This window comes from Epinephelus lanceolatus, chromosome 9, assembly GCF_041903045.1.
Source record: "Epinephelus lanceolatus isolate andai-2023 chromosome 9, ASM4190304v1, whole genome shotgun sequence".
Classification (NCBI taxonomy): Eukaryota; Metazoa; Chordata; class Actinopteri; order Perciformes; family Serranidae; genus Epinephelus; species Epinephelus lanceolatus.
The window spans coordinates 16,081,212-16,103,154 of record NC_135742.1 but is presented as its reverse complement, the minus strand read 5'-3'; the positions used below and the strand labels follow the sequence as shown (position 1 = coordinate 16,103,154).

Here is a 21,943-nt window from a genome sequence, read left to right as displayed (position 1 = left end):
ACACTTTGGATTTCCTGCCCAACATGTTATTAACTAGCCTGTGGAATAACCGCAGATACCAGCCCTGGAAATTAACCTGACTCCTGTCTGACTGTGGAGCATGGCCACTTCCTACGTCTGTCCTTTCAAGTTAAATTTCCAACATGGTCCAGTCATATAGGCGTTGATTTATTTTGACAAGGCTTAGCTCCTAATAGAGTTTTATGTTTGTTTGTTTTTCTGCGACTTAGTGACCAATAAAACCTTGCTGACTAATGACCTTCTTGGTAGCCCTAGTCGGGAGTTTTATGATATTACCCCCGATTTCCAGTAGTGTCAATATGTGACATGTAGAGATGATAAATCAAATACTGCACCTTTAATAAGTGAGGTAGGCTGCACAATGATGAGACAGTTCGTCAAATGTAAGACACAGATTTATCGCACACTAGGCCCTCTCCAGGTTACAGTCTGCTTTTGGTGGCATCTTTTTTCAATTTAAAGTTTGTTCTAAAAGACAGAAAATCTTGCGTATTACGCTGCATTCGTTTTATTTCTACAGTAGGTGTTTCTAATAAACTGGCAACTTTGTATACAGTGAACCACTTATAGTGATCACATCTGTCCTGGTCAAGTTGATCACCATAAGCAGATGATTATAATTTTGTAGCTTCATTATTCAGTTTTTACTGTATTTTACTGACTTTTTCGAAGTACAGTACATCTGTAGGGTCCACTCAAGGGAGCATTATGTAACCAGACATTATCAGTCCTCCTCACAAGGGTGGCTTTAACCACAGGTGCTTTCCCCGTGCACATTTGTTTTCTGTCTCCATCACTAGCAGCCACGACTGTTTCTCATTCTTTAAGTAGACTACACAAGGTAGCCTGAGGAACACCGAGTTTAGCTGCTGCATCTCTTGGGCCTGTTTTTGGCAGTTTGTCATGAGCCTCGAGGAGACTACGTTTTTCAGTGAGAGAAAATTACTTTGTTTTTCCGTCATGATTTGAATCTGCAGGCAGCACCAGCCTCAGGTTGGCAGCCAGAAGCAGATGGGTTACAGTGAGGCAAAGGATAATGATGGGAGTAAAGACAAAAATGGTATTATATGAAGACCCAAAATGAACACTGTAAGCGGACTACTTGACTACTATAACAGGATTTGTATAGGAGTGATTCTGTCCCAAGCCCTTTGATCCATTTAAGTGGTTGATCACTGTAACTGTGATCACTAGAAGCGGTTTTCCCTCCCCTAATTTGAGACATCTTGATCTCAGTTAGATGTCCTGAAAAAGAAAAGCTTAACTAACAAACATCCAGCCTCCTAATGGACAGCTAAGAGTTGCCCTGCTGAAGTGTCCCTGAGCAAGACAAAACATTACCCTAACCTTTTGTGTTTTTGTCGCTCACACTTAACTATACCCTAACCACAGTTTATTTCCCATAACCACAATATTTCCCTGACCTTCACCACACTGAGGCTGCCAAGTGCAGATACTGCTGATGGTGAGAATTTTTTTAAAACACTGGCACTGAGCTTAATCCTGGGTTTTGTGAGTTCTTGTTTGACGATAGGGTTGGGAACACTATCATATGTATGAGTAATATGTGGTAATCGTCTAATGGCGGCGAGCCTAGATGCGATGGAAGTGTTATATCAGCTCCTCCTTGAGCCAAGAGCTGTTAAATAAATACCACTTAAGCATGTGCTGTTTTGTTTCTAGATATCATGCTAACAGGCAGACTGGAGCGAGGCCATAGATACTGCAGCCCAGTGCAAGTATCGTTAGTGGAGTTAAAAATAATGCGGTGCTGTGAAGTACAGGAAGCTACTTCGTCCGCATGATTCATTATTCCTGCATGACTTGTTTTGGTGGTATAGGAAGTGAGGCTGGTGGGCAGTGGGCTTTGTGGAGCTGAAAGCCTCTGTGTGGTGGATTAATACATGGATGCCAACCTCATATGTTAAAAATAAGTCAAATCAGCCATACTGAGATAATGATATATTGTGGAGTTATATCCAGTAGCGGAGGAAGCACCCAGATCTTTGACCTCATATCGGATGGACTGATCAGTTATCCACCCCACAACTCAAACTCACTGCTGCTGAGGGCAAAAAAGAACTCATGATGAATTCTGCCTGCACTCTCTCTAAATGAATTTAGAGAGGGAAAACAGAATGATACAAAGTTTGCCAAAGTCTTACCTGAACCTGTAATAATAAATAATAATTTGTATATTTTTTTATTGTTCATCTAAATCTGCAAAGAAGCTCGGAACTAAATTTATGAATTAAATGTAGTGGCATAGAAAGTGCAATTTATTTTTCTCTAAAACAAAGTAGAGTACAAGTACCTCATATTGTAAGTAAGTAAGTAAAATGAATTTATGTAGCACGTGCTTCCCAAGGGCATCATACAACAAGACAGAAATCATAAAGACAAAGTGACTCCGCGAGCCACGCAGTGAAAAGTGTACAGCTAGCAACTTATTTCACACACAAGACAAAAAGATGAATTCACACTACACAACAGCTATACACAAAATTTGAAAAGTACAGCTCTGGTATATACAAGTTACCCAAACACCTGTCTAAACAGGTGTGTCTGTAGCTGGCTTTTAAAAGACACCACAGAATCAGCAGTTTGTAAGGGAGCAGGCAGAGCATTCCAGGATTTAGGTGCTATATCCGCAAAAGCTCGATCACCACTTGTCTAAAGGTGAGTGCGTACTTAAGTAGGCTCTAGTACTTGACTAAATCTACTTAGTTGCTTTCCACCACTGGCAATATTGTAGAAAATCTTTGGAGCAATTTAAGGACACTTACGTTCCTATCTTACACCCTGCACACAGCGCAGCACAGCTGTCATTGCTAGTTTCATTCAGACCTATGCAGTTGTAATTTTCACAGCCAGCACCCACATTTTGTAAGCAGCAAATGTAGTTGCACCCATCTGATGCCCATGAGTGTGTTGGCTTCCAAATGAGGTGTGGTCAGGTGCAGCGTTGGCGCAGTCCTATTTTGAGGCAGCAGAATGTGACCAGTAAAAAACAGGCTAAAGTCAGAATGGTGCAGTATTATCCTGTTATTTAAAGGATGCGTTATTTGGTTAGTAAGATGTTCCTACAGCGAGCATACTCTCTGCCTGTTACACACACTGATTGATGTTTTTGGTGAACAGGGAGTTTATTTTTGGGCGACACAACGGTGCAGCCGTTTACATTGTCGCTTCACAGCAATAGGGTGGGGGGTTCAAACCCAGGGTGGGGGAGCTCTACTTTGAGGAGTTTGCATGTTCTCCCCGTGTCGGCGTGGGTTTTCTTCCTCCCACAATCCAAAGACATGCAGGTTAATTGGTGACTCTAAACTGCCTGTAGGCAGTGTTGGGTAAGGGTTACTTTAAAAGTAATCAAAGTACGTTACTGCGTTACTTTCTAAAAATGTAACCAGTTACTTTACTGCGTTACTCCCTGTAAGTAACTCATTTACTTTAAAAGTACTTCCAACGTTACTCCCTGAGTAAAGTAACTCAAGCCACTTTTAAAGTACTTTTGAGTATTCTACATTTCCTATCAGGCAATGGACCACAGGGCGCTAAGCCTACATTTTTTGTCTCCAAAATTAAAGTTATGGACCACTTGCCCTTCACTGAGATCCAATTCTCCCATCACAGCCGTCACTTTGACCAGTAGAAACACAGAACAGTCTGCTGCCGTAGACAACTGTATGACAACAACACCCCAGCATTTAAATATTTCCTCTAGGGATGTTACCACACAGAGTAAAAGGGGGAAATGATGGTGTGAAACAGCAGAGGCACTTTGTCAACCCGCTGAGTTAACGTTACTGTCATTAGCATCAAGCTAGCAAACAATGGTACATCCTCACGGTCGGACATAAAGTAATAACGTTAACAAATAGCGGCGGGGCTTTTACTCACCACAACTACAGAGACTCCCAGCTTCATTTGAAACAGACTACATTATAGACGGTCCGTTATTTATTAATCCCTCTGTGTGTTTATATATTTACTTTTTATCCGCTCCATTGTCTTTGTAAAATTAACATATCGCACCGTCATTTCAAACTCAACGCTTGTTTCAAAATAAAAGCCCCTTATAACATCGGCTGAGAGAATCCCTCCATTTTCTAAATAGGCTTTTATTCTGAAACATTTGTCAGAACTTCCTGTGGAAGATACAGTAGCTTGATAGGTTATATATAGCGCTTCAAATGCAGCTCCTGCCATCTGCTGACGCTTTTAGGTGACTACAACAACATGTCAGCTGGCACATGAACACACACAGTTGTGACTCAAATAATAGTAACATAAAAACAGGACAAGAATAACCCGATGACATCACACACACCATGAAAATACGACCAGGGATAATTGGTGAGTACCAGCGTGTAGCGTGTACCAGGCGTAATGCAAGTCCTGAGTCTGAAATGTGTCTGTCAGCGAGTCCTACTCCACCTATTTAGACTCCACCGTAGACAACGGCAGCATTTCTCCGACCACGTAGCGAGCCACAAGCTCTGTGGCTTCTTTCAGACTGATAGGTTTAACGTTATCTCCGTTATTAGAACCAAACGACAGCCGTTGCTGTTTCGGAGCTGAAGAACCAGCGTTCTAAAAGTAACGGAAGTAACTGATGTCTTGTTTGAAAATGTACTTAAGTATTTGATTACTCAAACAGCAAACTAACGCGTTAGGTTACTCGTTACTGCAAAAAGTAATCATGCCTGTAGGTATGAATGTGAGTGTGAATGGTTGTTTTTCTCTATGTGTCAGCCCTGTGATAGTCTGGTGACCTGTCCAGGGTGTAGCCCAATGTCAGTTGGGATAGGCTCCAGCCCCCCTGCGACCCCCAACAGGATAAGCGGTGTGGAATATAAATGAATGAATGAGTTTATCTCCTGACATATCACTTTTGGCATTGTGCAGCCATTCTGGCAATTCCAGAAAACGATTTTCACCACCACTTCCTCCCATGTCTGTGTCACTTCAGGAAGCTTTGGTGGATTCCTGCTGCTATCATAGATGGTCTGCTTACATGCTTTCTCTTCACACATGAGCAGATTCATTTCCTCAGCAGAAAATCACTGGCCTCTCCAATTTACCAAATTTACGATGTAAATAGCAGCCAGGTGCAGGTGGCTTTTAACAGGAATGGGACTCTTGATTGGTTCAATTTATGTTACGCCCAACACATACCCCTTTGTCCCTTGTGCCTTACTTTGCATACAGATTATATGTATACCATGTGCCATAGATCATTCACATAGGGTGCTTAAACTCAAATCTCCTCTGGCCTCCATGATGTGTTTAGAGACACGTACAATCCAGATGTCAAGACTTTCCCACCAGCACATGAAAGCAGGATAACAGGGATAAAAAGTACAAATAAAGAGATAACACTTGTGTAAATGGCGGAAATCCTCAATTCTACTTATCAGTGAAATCTCATCAGCTGATTTATGAGCCCAAGTGTTCAGTGTCCAACACGTTTCAGTCAAACAGGGACATTTGGAGATATTTAGCTAAGACACACACACACAACCCTGCTTACCTTGGATAATATCAAACACCAGTTTTCTCACAGTGTGCGTAAAGAACAAGCAAATGATCAAACGGCTGTGTGTGTTTGTTCTTAGCGTGTGCTGTGTCGGCCATGCTGTGTGAGGTGGTCAGCAGTGGTGTCAGCAGCAGGGTGAGGAGTGGTGACGTGGACGGAGAGCAGGTCAGCGGTGACATGGAGTTTGATGTGGTGCTCTGCCAGTCCGAGCTGACGGAGAGAGCCCTGCAGCTCTGCCATCTCCTGCCTCCGGGCTTCATGCCAGTGAGTATGAATTCATATCAGACACACACACACACACACACACACACACACGCATCCAGTGTGTTTCATTCAGTGGATGTTTAATGGAGCTGAACAGCCATTCATCCTGCTCTGCTGCCTCTATCTCAGGCAGAGAGAGGTTTTGAATTGTGTGTGTGTATCTGTGTGTGTGTGTGTGTGTGTGTGTGTGTTAGTGCGTGGTTGTGTATGTGCGTGTGCCATCAGACTGACTTTAAAGGGCTCCGAATCTGAGCCAGAAATATTATTCCTTTCTCTGTTTGCGCAGCTTTCATTTTCGGCAGCTGCTCTTTCTTGTCTCTTCTGCTCTGCTCGCAGCCATGTTTCTAGCCCCATCCCTCACCGAAAAATATCGCTCCTGGTCTCGTCTTCCTGCCGGCCATCTTTCATTCTCCTCCTCTGATCTCTGCTAAGTCTCTACTACACACCTCATGCTCTCTGTCAGCTGTCTCCCCCTGAACTTCATAGAGATGTGACGGGTTGAAGCTGTTTCTGCCTCTAACCTTTCTTCACCACAAGGCTTACCTATTCTCTCCCCCTCTCCTCAGCCCTGTCAGTCATCCCAGAATTTCGCTCTGGATGCAGTTGACAGTCTGGTACGCTGTGGGATCCTGATCATGGAAGAAGTAAGATAAATTTACAGTTTATTTAAAGGCTTTATCCAAAAAGCCACATAATTTAATGCCCTGCATTGCCTCCGGCTCATTCCATTATTCAAAAACCCAAAGGATCTCGTCTGCATTTTATCTGCAAATACCTTTTTGTTGAGGATTTAAGTATTTGAAGTCAGTCACAAGTTGGGTTTCCAAATATAGCACACATTTTAACCAAACTCTCAGAAAATCTGCAAAAGAAAATGCAAATGTATGTGCTTTTCTATCCACTACTGTTACGCAAATATTGGGAGTTAGTTCATCGAGATAAGTAGTGAGTGGCGCTAATTTCTCCAGTCAGAAGCCTGCAGACGAAGGCACGAATAGATGCTGTAATTAAAAGAGTGCCAGTCAAGCCTCAAACAAAGGAAAACAATAGATGTATGCTAACGGTGAGCACACTGAAAAATGGAAAAGTTTTGCTCTTGGAGGAGTTCTGGTAACAGTCCTGTGTACATACATAAGTGTGTTAAAAGCCGTACAGAGACGACAAAAAAGGAGCTTTTAGCGACCTATGCAATGACTGTCATGACTGCACGTCATCATTTATTTGCTGAATCTGTTTCCCTTGCAATTATTCGCATTTACCTTTTATCCAAACACCTACTTTTCTACCTCCTCCAAGGGTAAAAACTTGTTTGTAATATTTTGAGATGGTTTTAAATGTCACCTACAGATGGTCTTACCAGACAAAGAGAGAGTTATATCCTGACATGCCGCTGTCTGTTTACTCTCCATCCTTTGTAGATTCCCAGGGACGTTCCCATCTGTGATTTCTGGAAGAGGGAGGGCACTTTGACCTGGACCACCTCTGACGACCCTTATCACAGCGACTCTGACTGCGACATGGAGGAGCAGGACCTGCGTTCTTACAAGGTACAGAAGAGCACTGCCGGGCCCCTCTGGCTTCTTCACATGTCTATAAAGAAGCACCAGAGGTCGTATGAAGGGAAAAATGTTTCCCTGCTGCCCGACCTACAAAAGATGACTATGGGGCATGTACAAAAACACCAGAAACACCACATGAAAAAGAACTTTGAAGTAACTAAATCTCCATTACAAAAGCACCTACACAGTTGAGTCACGAAACTTGAATACCAATTGGCTGCATGTGTCATGTTTGAAAGATGCCTGAGTGTCATGACTGTCATATGTGATGTTTCAAAGCAACACAAGGAAGCCAACCTGCCTCCGAAGGGACCGAACAGCTAATGATGGAAGTTCACAGCATTGCTCAGACACACTGCAGAGTGACTGTGAGGTGTCTTAAAGGGGGACCCTCCAGAGATGGACCTTTTTGTTTAAGACTAAGATTCTTTTTAATCATCACCAAAATCGCCATCACCAAACTCACCAGACTCCACTTAAATAAACAGTACTTTCAGCGTGTATAGAGCCATTATATTTTCACATCTAACTGGGCGAATTAAGGGTCTGTTTCAACCAAACCAGAACAGAGAAAAGAAAAACCGAGATGGCTTTTTTGGGTTTTATTTTGCTTCTCTCAACTTTGAATGAAGTGTGTTTTACGGTGATAAAATCATCTTGCGCTTTGTGGTCACATTGCAGCCTGTTTTACGGCTACAGCCCTCTCGTTCAACACTGGACCAGTTTCAAAAATTGTCGTCTCCATCAGGCACTTGGGAACAAAAACGTGGGAAAATAGGGTCCAGGTTGAAAAATACCAAAGCTACACTTTAACAGTCATTACATGTGAAATCTAAACTGCATCAAGCGGGAACAACAATGAAAGCACAGCGACATGAACAGAGATACACAGGTTCTGCATACAGCACCTTTTTTCAAATTTTCAGCATGTCAAAATTAGTGTTGCTTTCGTCAATGAAAAGTATGACTAAATATCGTCGTCAACAAACCTTTATCACGTGACGAAAACGAGACGAGACGCAACGTAAATGGTGGTCATGTGACGATAACTATAATTAAATATATAATGCAATGTTGTTGACGAATAAAAACGAGACTAAATGTGGTTTACAAAATAAAACCTCTGCTAAAATGTTTCTTCATTTTCGTTCACCAAAACGAGACGAGATGAAATAACGTTATAATGTTTAGTCGCATTATTATTATTATTTTGCAGTATTTCTGTTTCCTAGGCTGTGCGTCGCACTGCGCAGACGGATTACAGCCGTGTGACGATATACAGTACAACATCACTCGCTCTCATGTGATATTGCTTTTATACAACAGTTCAACAACAATTTAAACAGCAATGCTGAGTAAGGAAATGTTAACAAAAGGTAATGAAATAAAAGTATGTTATGTAGCTCCGCGATCCCCCAGTCTGTTGCCAGGCAACGCGGAACACACACCAGGAACTCAGAAGCTACTTTGTATTTACATTGATCTGCAGCTGTGTAACTTCGTCCAGTTTGGCTGATGAAACATTGGCAAACCTGGATGTTGGCACGGCCAGATTCAGCTTCCACTCTCCCTCATCATCATCAGTACCTCATCAGATGATCATTGATAATTTCTGAGTGTTATCGCTTGATTTTTGCTCCTCTCCAGTTTGTCGAGCTCGGCTGATGTTACACAAACACACCTGGAGGTCTGCACAGAAGAGTCCTGGCTTTCCTTTTCCTCGTCCTCTCCTGACGACCACTCATAATTTAATTCAAATGTAATTTTGGGGAAAATATCCATCTTCTTGGTGTAACGCTATAGTGTCAGTTTGTGTCAATGTAGCGAGTGTGACAGTTGGTTAATTAAAGGCTGTATTTATATTTATTACACGGCTCTATTAAATGCTGTATTCTGATTGGTCAGGCGTGGCATTCAGAGGTCTGATATTACTGTGTAATGACCGTTGCTATGTAGCCCAGCATTGCCAGGGACGCTGCCCTGACAAGGAGATTCAGCCATTGCCAGCAGGGCAGGGTGCGCAGCGGGGTTCTATTCCCCTGTCGGGAGTTATTTTCCCAGTATTCACCGGCTCATTATACATTATCCCTTACTTATAAGACCTGTGAGCGGAGTGATTTTACTGTTACAAGTCCCAGTGATGTTATACTCTATATCAGCACTCACGGAATGCCTCTCGTCCAATCAAATTACTCGGTCGGAACTAACTGTTGTATATATAAATAAATATATATTTAGCTCTAACTATAGGAGCTAATTTAGAAAAGAAAATTTTGGTTTGGTTATACTATACTAGGTACTTATACTATATTGACTGGGTATAATAGAGTTGCATTACTAAAAAGAGACTAAAATACAATTTTCATTGACTAAAACTAGACTAAAATGTCATCAGTTTTCATCGACTAAAATGAGACGAAAATAGTCATGGATTATTCTGACTAAAATAAGACTAAAATGCTCAGACTTTTAGTTGACTGAAACTTGACTAGACAAAAAAAGAGTATGAACGTGACTAAAACTAATAAAAACTAAAATGACAGTTTAACACAAAGACTAGACTAAAACTAATAATTAAAACAGGCAGCCAAAAACAACACTAGTTAAAATACAATAAAAAGAATGTCACAGTCTTTATGTTTCATGAGCTAAAACGTCTGCAACAAATGGTTAAAACCCCAAAATGAATGTTCTGACTGAACTTGACATACAGATGAAAAGAGCAGCAGTCGACACACTAGATATTACAAGCCTTAAAAATATGATTTCAAAGATGTTGTGAAGTGAACATCCATGTGAACAAAATGAAAGCTTGGTCACATGATGTAAACATCCTTTTTTATTGACTCATTCATTGATTTTCTTTAACTGCTTATTCTGTTAGAGGTAATGGGGGGGGGGGGCTGGAGCCCATCCCAGCTGACATTGGGCGAGAGGCAGGTGACACTCTGGACAGGTTGCCAGACTATCACAGGACTGACACATAGAGACAGACAACCATTCACACTCACATTCACAACTACGGGCAATTTAGAGTCACCTGCATGTCTTTGGAAGCCAGAAAAAACCCACGCTAACACAGGGAGGACATGCAGACTCGGCACAGAAAGGCTCCCCCACACCAGGGTTTGACCCATTACCATTGTCGCCTCACAGCAAATGGGTTCCTCGTTCGAATCCTCTTGCTGTGAGGCGACAATACAATAAATGGACTGCATTTTTTAAGCGCTCTAAATTCTTATTTCTTGACGTGTCGCATTCACACACGGGTGGCCGAGGCTACCATAGAAGGGGTCACCTGCTACTCAGTTTTTAACACACTCACACATCGATGTAACAGCCATCAGGAGCAATTTGGGGTTCAGCATCTTCCCTAAAGATACTTCAAAATGCGGACTACCCGGAGGAGCCAGGGATGGAACGGCCGATCTTCCAAGTAGTGGACCACCTGCTCTACCTCCTGAGCCACAGCTGCCTGACATTACTACCTACAATGCTAACAATGCTAACGACTTCACCCCCATGCCGTCCACACACATCCATCATACCAAAAACAATATACTCTGTGCATAATGTAACCGTCCTACAGAGGGCTATTTAAAAAAACAGAAGAAGCCATGTTTCACCTGGGGGGTCTCACCTACTCTGTGCTGACTTGGGATACAGCCATTATTTGACTCTCCTGTGTTTGTCAGAAAATGTCAGGCACACTGTTACTAGCTACAGTAAGCGAGACAGAACACATCCAAAAAGTTCTTGTGCCAACCTGTGCCACAGGGAAGTTGACTTACTAGCCTAGTAAAACCACTACTACCACCTCCACAGTGGTGTGAAAACCTCTCTCTGACTTCAGCTGTGTCCACTGAGGAAGAGCCTCATCATTGTGTGTACAGCGTTACTCATCTGCTCTCAACTTTTAACTTTCTCCATCCAGTCCACTTGCTCCTCTTCTCCGCGTGCCTCTGCTCCACTGCCCTCAGCTCAGGTGCTGAGCAAGAACAGAAAACACCTCCATACCAAAAAAAACCAATCCCTTCCCGCCTCCTCTGCTGCCTATTATCAGTTAGCCTGAGTAAAATCACTCTCGGTGGTCTCACAATGCACGCTGGCGGTAATCCAAGTTAAATTACTATAATAAATAATTCTCAAGGAAAAGCCTGGTCTTGTGTGGGCTCAAACTTATGAGATTTATGCCTGAACACCTGAACTCCAAAAGCTTCATTTTGTTCATTGTACATGTAGAACTGTGTTTTTCTAAAGGCTCTTTCATTTTTTATTAGTTATTGTGCGTGTGTGTATTAAGTTTTTATTTTAAAGCTTCTCAGCTATGCAGGATGAGGAGCAGTATATTCCCTCAGCTGTCAGGGATGTGTATGAATTTAAATTTATGACCTGCAGCTCAAAAATAGGTGTTTTTTATTACCTTAATGTGTGGTGTGTCAGATTTAGGGGAATCTATCAGCAGATATTGTATACAATATTTATAACTATGTTTCATTTGTTTATGATCACCTGAAAATAAGAATTGTTGTGTTTTTGTTACCTTAGAATGAGCCGTTTACATCTACATAGGGTGTGTGGCCTCTTCCACAGAGTCTGCCATGTTATTTCTACAGTAGCCCAGAGTGGACAAATCGAACGCTGGCTCTAGATACAGCCATTTGCACTTTTGTGTTTTTTAAGTCTGCCTCCGTAGTTCTCCTTTGTCACTGGAAGAAGTTTCAGCTCTGCAGCCTCACCGCTAGATGCCACTAAATCCTAAATCCTTTCCCTATTTCTCTCTTACTGTCATTTATTTTTATTTATCAGACCTGTACACTGATACTGATCCATCTGATGCACTATTATCAGCCAGTGTAAGTGTTTTTATCTTAACTTGCTACCATATTCTTTTTCTGACCACTTTGTGAAAGTTGTTTTTAAAGAAATCTGCCTATTTTAGGTTATCTAAATATTATGCTGCCAGGCCATTTTGTACACTTGAACTTCTCTGACCTAATTTGTTTTCACTCATCAGACAACTCATGTTGGTTTTAAAGTTCTGCCGCTGTATTGAAGCTTCTGAGTGCTGCACATTCATGTAATGATTGTTTAAACACAGACTGAATTAGCCTAATTGACTAAATGGCGACGGCTTGTTGAAAAATTGGACGAGCTCCATTCACACTGTCACTCTGAATGAAATATCACTTAGGTATGAAATCTGGATATGTATTTTTAAGCACAAAACAGAGGCCGCTGAGCAACGTCAAACACAAAATGGTCTGGTAATTTATGCCGTGCTGGTATGAGTATCCATACTTTGAGAGGCAGGGAATGCAAGGCAGTATTACAGGATCAGCTGCACTCCATAATATAAACTCTGCCCCCATATAAATATATATTTCCATATTACATGATTATAATGCCCCCATATATGCTGCTAAACTATTTATAAAGTGACCTAATGCACCTCCACTGTCATGGCCTCCGTTTTTACCCGATGAAACCACGAAGAAAATGTTTTTCTGAGCTTAGTGTGAAAGAAGTGGTCTGGCCTCAACAGAACTCTGACCTCAACCATCCGACACCTTTGGGATGACTCTGATCTCTGAATCTGAGCCGACCTTATTACGCAACATTAGTGCCTGACCCTACAAGCACTCTAGTGGCTGAGTGGGAGCAAATCCATGCAGCTAGGTTTAAAAATCTGGTGGAAAGCCTCCCGAGAAGAGTGGAGGCTGTTAAAGAAACAGATTAACACTTGTGAGTTTGCACTAAGATGTTCAACGATCACATATCAGTCACGTTCAGGTGTCCACATACTTTTGGCCGTGCATTGTACATTAATTTCAGTTTGACAACTTTCAGATGAGGATTGGTTCAAGGTGCAAGGTTTAATTTATGCATCTATAAAATCATGGAAATTACAGTTCTGCACTCCTAATCAACCAACGCTGATTACAGGACAGATAATAAACTTTATTCTACCATAAAAACTGTTATAGAAATAGAGGTGGGGGGTGTGACAAGACCGCTCCAAACAACAGCTTTCAAAAAACAGGATTAAAAATAAATTAAAATGGGAGAAGAAAAGAAGAGAAATAAGGAAATTAAACAGGAAAATCCTCTGAGCACACAGGGCAAGTCGAGTCCTCATTGGGATTTACTTGTTTTTCATATTTTTTTAGGTGTTAAAATGATTTTGTCCATGGCTTTTAGTTGCAGTAGATCACCAATGTCTTCACGTCACAAAAAGAAAACAAAGATGAAGGTTTAAGTTTGCACAAACATTAAAAGTTTGAATGTTTTACTGCATGAAACCAAATACAAACTTTTGTTTGTGTGCTGCTCTACCGAGTGTTTCTTTGTAATGTTGTGCCTCTGTGTACTGCAGCTGTGTTACTTTCTGGGGCCAACACACCAACTGACAGTGACTTCTCATTAAGTGCTCAGTGTAGCGGAGAAAATGCTCTTTCGTTCCTGCTCTCCCTGTCCATCCTCATTTTGCCCTTTGTGACCACTCTTGCTTCTGTCTTTGTCTGCTTCTCTAGATAAGCCAGCCGAGTCAGTGCCCAGAGATGCTCTTCTTCCTCTGCAGCATGCTGGCTGGTCATCTGAGGGCACTCTGCTGGACGACCACTGCATTAGACCTTCTAAACACACCTCTGCCAGGTATGTGCACTGTATATTTAAAGATATACTTCTCCCCCCAAAATGACCAGTTGTATTTTAGTTATTCACCCAGTGTTTTTTTTTTTTTGTACTTTATTTTTATAGAAAGAACAAACACAATATACAGCATAAAAAAATAAACAAACCATAGAACAAACAGTTGGTCACCTACACATTCATACATACGTTACACTGATGGAGATACAAGTCAGTTCATACAGTAATGGCTCAGTTATCATCTCTTGTGGTCACAAACATAATCCATTTTTCCCAGTATTTCAAATACTTATCCATCCGTAGACTTAGCGAAAAGGTCATCTTTTCCATATTTTGAATATTAGTCACAATATCTATCCAGTCTGTCTCTGTTGGAGGTGTCGCCTACAACCATTTTTGGGTTACAGCTTTCTTGCTGGCTGCTAATAATATTTTTAAAAGATATTTGTCTCGCATCAGCAAATGGGGTGCAATATTGACCAAATAGATTGTAGAAAAAGAGCAGTAAATTTCGTCACCAAAAATATTTTGTATTACCCGTATAATCTCTTGCCAGTATGGCTGAATAGCTGGGCAGCTCCAAAATATATGAAAATGGTCTGCTAGCTGTTCTCCACAGTTCCTCCAACATAGACCTCTGACCGTCCCCCCTGTCTGCACACATTTTAACTTAGGAGTTATGAAATACGATTGTGTGAGAGTTTGTAAACGGATGTTTTGATACAGTTTTGCAGTTGTTAAACGTGGTCACCTTCAGTGTGACTTCAATTCGTTTAGAATTTTCACTGTTTTGGGATTCTTCGTTTACAATTTTCTTCACAAATTTAACGCAACACAGGGTCAGCAATTGATATACACATAGTCATTTGTATATGGGAGGTGAAGTATTCTTTAACGGGACAGTGTTCGCCATCATTGATTGGTGTTGGGGAGATTAAAATTTGCTTTTTTTTTTGGTAACTTGGTGAGGCTTTTATTTTTTTACTAAAAACGTATTACACCACAGGTTCTTTTCCAAAGCAAAAAAAAAACCAGAATAGTTCAAAAAGTAATTCTACATTATGTCAAAATGAATGTTCCTGATGTTCTTAATGTCTCCGATATTTATATTTCACCCTGAGTCATTTGCAGTGACCGACCAGCCATGAATATACAGTACAATAGCGTGTCACTGAACCATGAGAACTTCATCTTTATGTCTTTGCAGACTACTCACTTCACTCCAAGTGGAATAATTGGCTCTGTTTTCATGTGTTTCTGCTGCAGAGGCAGAGTTTGTTGCTCAGGTACACTCCCATCTGTGTGACATGGCAAATAAAAAGAAACAACACTATGGTGAGCTCAACCTGACACCCCCCTCCCAAAAACACACACACACACACACACACACACACACACACGCACACATGCACACAGATTTTTCTTTGTGACGTAACTTTAAAAGCTTGTCACCTCGCCTTTTCCCACTGATTCAGCATGTGCTGAAACCAGCCAGCAGAGACTCCTACACACTCCCCCTCTCACATCACATGCTCTCCTCTTCTTAAAAAATATATAAGACAATCAGAAACTACACAAATGACACCCTTCAATAATACACAGTAAAAAAAATCCCATCAGTCCCACTGGCAGTGGTTTTGTTCTGTTATCCCGACCTGGTTTTTCTATATTGGATATCTGTCTGTTCTTTTGATTCATGTGTGCCTTTGTGCCGTATCTCACAGAGAGCTGCTCAGAGGAGGCTGCACACACTGCTGTTAGATCACTAATAGACCTGGGGGTGAGTGACAGCCTCGGTGTATGTGTGTGTGTGTGTGTGTGTGTGTTTCCAAATCTGTCTGTCTGCAGAGAATTACAGCTCCGCTCAGGACTGAAAGTTTAGGCGCAGTCCAACTCCCAAAAAGTTCAGTTTTAACATTAATCTGTTCCCAGGTCAGTCTGAATCCAGTCTAAATCCCCAAATCGCTATTAATCAATCAATTACTGGCAGAGCTTTTCAAAAATATTCTCGTCGTGAACAGGAATCCAACCTAATTTTGCCTCAACAAGAGGGAGACTGATCCTGACTCCAGCAGCCATATCCAATCAGGACTGAGGTAGAAATGTTGATCTTTAAAAAGAATTCCCCGCTCCAAGGACACAAGTGATTTTAAATTAGAAACTGTAAAACTATATAACACTTCGTCTTAGTCTTTTCCCCGGGCTGAAGTGATGCACAGTTCACATTTTGGTCGTCATTGTGTCTACACCTCCTTTACATTCACCACTGTCATGTTTCAAACTATGATGGATGTAATTTTTTTTAAAACTGAATTCACAAATTCAGTATTCTGTATAGATTCACAGAGACGCCTCGAAATAAAAGCTGGGATCAGTGGTGTACTAGAGTTCAATTTTGATGTACATGTACTTGACTTAAGTTCTTTCATCTTATGCTACAACCTCACAGCCACAGAGCCGCAGCTTCAGTCCTCTGTCTGTCTCCAGACAGGATGAGTTCAGGCACAGTATTGAGCGTAGGTCACCAGTGTGTTGGCAGCGCTTCAAAGCTCAACACAGTCATGTGTAAAACAGAAGAAAATAAAAGAGACTTGAAGCATAAAAAGTCTTTATGAGTTTGCGTCACTGCACTTATAGCATAACTGAAAAGTGAGCCACTGAACTTTTTACTTGCCTGTAGTTAGTTCACTGAAGGTCTCTCCTATGTTGCGTTCACAGTGACAGGGTAGACGGTAAACCGGATCATTAGTGGACGAGAGCAAGACAGAAAATTAGGGTGAAGATGCTGTTAAAAAGTTAAAATATTTTAACTTTTTGCTGTACTCCACGTTCACAATAGTAGAGAGCATGGGTAATCTGAATAGTTACTGGACATTACTTGAATAAAAACTTATGACGAAAAATTATGTATTTTATTCCACTCTTTGTAAACAGTACAACATCACCATGGCAACATATTGTCAGACATGTTTGTGTTTTATTCCTGCCATTCCACTGGACTTTGCTTTTTCTGTGCCGTCCAGAATGTGTTGTCTCTCTGCCGACTGCCATCTGCCTGATTCCATGTGAGTGCAGCATTAGCCACTCGTATCTCCAGTTTTAGCGCTGTGCCAGCGCTTGAAAAGCTCTGGCTGAACCCATCATAGTTCCTCACTATGGGAAAAAGTGCTCTGGGTTGTTTGTATTTCTTTAAGCCAATCACAATTGTCTTGGGCGGCGCTAACCTCGGGATGCAGCGACGGTGACCTTGCAAAATAGTGTCAGGAGATAGAAGAAGGAGAGGAGAATGCTGTCTGAAATAGGCAGAATATACACACAGTCCCCATCCTGTGCAGTGCTGGCCCGTGACATAGGCAGTATAGGTGAACGCTAACGTCATCCATAGGGGGCACAACAAATGGGGGATGACTGTTTTTTACTAATACCATTACTACTATTATTTTGAAATAATGCATAAGCCCACAACAACACAACTACATAGCAAAGCCTACTAAATAAGAGAGAGGCATTTTTTCTGGGTTCCTGCCGGCTCCCCTCCCCAGTTTTCCCCACACTTTACCTGCTCTCTGGGGGAGATAGGCGAGTTATCCGATGTCAAGTGAACCCCAAAACATTGTTTTTGTTATCATGTCAAAATGACAAAAGCTCTCTGGTGCCCACTCAACTACCGCTACACTACTGGGAAAAATGTATGTGGAGAGAAAGAACATGAAAACAACAACAAAGCCGTGTTGAAATCGGCAGGAGGAGAGCAAATTGTTGTTACCTCTAAGCTGCCGGTGGGGAGGGGAGGAGGGCTGCCAGGGCGAGACTCATCTAGGGTACTAGTTCCCAACTGGTCCAGCCACGAGGACCAGATTTCTCCGTAGTCATTAGTTCAGGGTCCACATAGTGTCATACATTCAGCTTTTACTTTGCGTTTGGTCATGTCGTCGAGCTAGTTCATGGTTTCTCTCAAGTAGCTGTCTGTTAGTCACTCACTGTACAGCGGGGAACAGCACTTCAAAATAAAAGCTCTGTGCCAGAAATTCACCGTGCTTAAAAATAAAGTGGATTTGTTACAAACTTGACATGTTTGCGAGTCACTTGAGGTCCATTCAGAATGGACCTACAACCCACTTTTGGACCACGACCCACCAGTTGGGAACCACCAGCCTAGGTCACCAAATGTGCTAAGGCCGGCACTGATCCTCTGAGTCAGACTGTTTTACTGATAATGATTTTAAAAGCAAAATATAACAGATATAACACGCCTATAAGAGAGCGTCTCAGGTGCTGGTAGGTGTGTATTTTCTTTCACGTTTGGACAGCGCCAGGCTAGCTGCCTTCCCTGTCTCCAGTCTTGATGCTAAGCTAAGCTAATGGCCTGCTGCCTGTAGCTTCATATTCACCGTACAGACATGAGATATTTCTTAGCAAGAAAGCGAATACACTTCCCAAAATGTGGAACTACTCCTTCAAGTACATTTTGCCAGTAACACTTCAGTGCTGACTAAGATTAGGGTTTTGAAGCAGGTAAAATATTTGTCAGGTGATTTATTCGTGAGGATTCCTCAGTGACATATTTACCTTTCCTCCTGGTGGTTGTGAGGTGACCTGATATGGAAACACTCCACTCAGGCACAATGACGAGACCAGATAAAGGCTTCACCTTTATTGTGATGGATTATCAAGCTGCTGCAATTTCTAAGTATGGGGAAGTTGTTTTTCCTACAATTCAAGAAGGCGAACGGTTCATGTGAGCGTCTGTTATCGCCATCTGCACCGACTCTGCAAACAACAGCAGGAATAATAAAAGGGAGCAGGGCAACGTAGCTACGTTAACACCAACTCAAAAATGTAAGGACAGAGGAGAAACACTTCCAGTCTGAAAAATGGAGAAAACAGCAGCTCACTCAGGAGATGCAGACTTTTTTATCCATAGATATATTATAAATGCTTCAGCATAAATTTCCTGCTTTCACAATTTACCACTCAGCCTTTCAACTCAGTAAAGTAGACAGCGTCTGCATCCATCAGTCTCCCTGATCAGTCTGCGGGTTGGGAATCGCTGCCTTTTAAAAATAGACATCATTGACCTATATATCTGCAAAGATCTCATGAGGATATTATTAACTTTCTTATCAAGGTTATCAGTCAGAAATGGTCATTATCGTGCTTATCTTTTTGGGATTGGACAGATAATTTCACTCCCTGATGTCAAGACTGCCTCATTTCAAAGATCTACAGGTCAAATCAAAAGGGAAATGTGTTTATGCGACTATAAAACAAAAGCAAGAACAGCACACACCTCATTATTCCAGACCTTGCTTTGTGAATAAGGTGGTTCAGTATTATTTATATAACATCTTTGTTTTTCTTTTTCATTTTTGAAGTGGTCTTGTTTTGAAAGGTCTTGTTTTTATCTCTGTTATTACTTTGGTGTTTTTTTTATTTGGCCTTGTGCAAAAAGAACACCACTAAAGATAAGAAAAGCTCCGTGCTCACAGTGTTCAAATAAAGGTTACTGCATAAAAAGCATTGTGGTTGTGAGCGTTCTGACAGTGCTGTGTTTATGTTGGCTTCAGGTCCTTTCAGAAGAGCGTCGGGAAGGAGGCGTCTTCCTGGGTGTCGTCCCTTTGTTCCAGTTGTCAGAAAACAGGCAGAAGCTGCACCGCTTCATCTCACAGTACCTCTACAATTAATGTGTTAAACTTCGCAGCATGACTCAAGGGCTCGACACGGCTTTGTTGTGTCGCAGAGTCTGACCTCATCCTCTGTTAGTGTCAGAGAAGCTTGTGTTCGCTGTTAAAAAAGATGCATGCTGAGCTGGGACGCTCGTGCCTTTAGGTTAATTGCATTTTGATTTTTCAGTGATGAGACATTGATTTTAAGTTTATCTTTAGTAATAGCATTAGCATAAAGCCACAGGAGACGAGGATTATGAAGTCCCTGTAATCAGTTGTCAGGACTGCTCGGCGCGACTCGTGTTCGACCATGTTTATGTTGTAATGAAGGACACACATGTTTTGTTTGTAACAAAAAGCTTTGTTCTGCTTTTTCTCGTTCTTCACAAGTTCATCAGTTAATCAGTGTTCGTACTGACAATAAACAAATGTCCTTATTTCATTATTAACCCCACACCAGATGAAAAGGCTCTTTGTACACAGACTGGTTACCAAATGGTTTACAGCAGTATAATGTGCTCATTCTTATAAATATAATTTCTTCCAAACAGCTCATCATTGTTTCTTGCTCTCCTCCTGAATGTAGATCTTTGTTTGCTGACTCAGACCTCAGGAGAATCTGTCTGTTCGATGTAGACCTTTTGACACCGAGACGCAGAGACAGATCGATGCCTGGCTTTGAACAGGACGTACAGCTTTTTCTTCTGGCAGGCATTAATATTTTGGAGTTCAGAGCCGTCTGTTTGTACAGTCAAGAGTCAGCGTGGCTGTTTGTGTCCTTTAAACTCCGTCACAAACCAGAGCTGCAGATGATCGGCCTTCACTGGCCATGAAGCTCTACTGCCACCCAGTGTTGAAGCCTCAATACTGTCCACACATGCCTCACTGTAGCTGGGTCTTAAATCCAAACTGCACACCAGTCTAAGCAGGCTCTGTGTTCACAAAATTAGGTTTACTTAAAATTGTCAGTATATGAATTAAGATATCCGTGAATTTTGAGTGTGCTGTTCACTGTTGTCACACAGCGCACTGCAAAACTAACAGTACCTTCCAGTACCCTTATGACCATACTATGTAGTATGCCAGAAAAAGATTTAATATGTCCCAATACATAGTGTGTGATACACAGTATGCCAAAAATACCAGGGTGTCAAACTGCATCCAGTCACATTTTGAAGTATGCAAGCTGGCATGCTTTTCTGGCTGTTCTTTCCCACAATCCTCTGCACATCAAAAGACGCGTCACATAGACTGAGCCGCAGATGACAGCTCACTGACAGCTGACAGAGGCCACAAACTAATCATTAAGATAACAAACGGCAGCACATTGGTGCAGTGGTTAGCATTGTGGCCTCACAGGAAGAGGGTTCCTGGTTCGAACCTGGGAATTCCGGGGTTCAAACCCCAGGGGAAGCGATCTCCCCGTGTGTTCTCCCTGTGACAGCATGAGTTTTCTTCAGGTACTCACAGTCCAGAGACTACAGGTTAATTGGTGACTCTAAATTGGCCGTAGGTGTGAATGTGCACGTGAATGGTTGTCTGTCTCTACATGTCAGCCCTGGTGACCTGTCCAGGGTGTACCCCACCTCTTGCCCATTGTCAGCTGGGATAGGCTCCAGCCCCCAGCGACCCCCAACAGGATAAGCAGTTAGGGAAAATTAATGAATGAATAACAAACAACAAAAGGACATAACAATAAATATAACTATGACAGAGGAATCTACAATGTATGCAGTTATTACTTCAAAGTTAAAATGACACATTGCAAAGTAACAACAGCAGAGTGCTTTCGGGTTGACCTCCGTCTCTGGTGAGCTTCGCTAATGGCATTTTGTTTTCTCTCTAAGGTCACATTAAGATCTGCTGCATTCCAGATTGCATACTTTTTCTTTTTACTTCAAAGTTCGTGCCACAGACTGTGACAGATACACTGCCTGGCCAAAAAAAAAGTCGCCACCTGGATTTAACTAAGCAAATAGGTACGAGCCTCCTATTGGATAATTACTGCATGGGCGATTATCTTTCAGCTGGCAACAAGTTATTTAACCCCAACTGGTGCAATGAGTTGCTTCTCATTTCCTAAACAACCATGTCGAAAGACACATCCCGTGGTCGTGGAAAAGATGTTAGTCTGTTTGAGAAGGGTCAAATCATTGGCATGCATCAAGCAGAGAAAACATCTAAGGAGATTGCAGAAACTACTAAAATTGGGTTAAGAACTGTCCAACGCATTATTAAAAACT

General features: G+C 41.8%; 1 protein-coding gene across 2 annotated transcripts in view; it reads left to right on the top strand.

Moving 5' to 3' along the window:
* gpat2 (glycerol-3-phosphate acyltransferase 2, mitochondrial) overlaps nt 1-20,248 on the top strand; it is a 201,865-nt gene extending 181,617 nt beyond the window's left edge. For both annotated transcript variants that reach the window (XM_033619169.1, XM_033619171.2), the window contains 7 exons: nt 5,640-5,824; nt 6,391-6,468; nt 7,243-7,371; nt 13,917-14,037; nt 15,301-15,369; nt 15,759-15,814; nt 19,602-20,248. In XM_033619169.1, the coding sequence (XP_033475060.1) occupies nt 5,640-5,824; nt 6,391-6,468; nt 7,243-7,371; nt 13,917-14,037; nt 15,301-15,369; nt 15,759-15,814; nt 19,602-19,718 (755 nt within the window). In that variant the 3' untranslated portion in view covers nt 19,719-20,248. The remainder of the gene's footprint in view (nt 1-5,639; nt 5,825-6,390; nt 6,469-7,242; nt 7,372-13,916; nt 14,038-15,300; nt 15,370-15,758; nt 15,815-19,601) is intronic.
* Nucleotides 20,249-21,943: the final 1,695 nt, after the last annotated feature.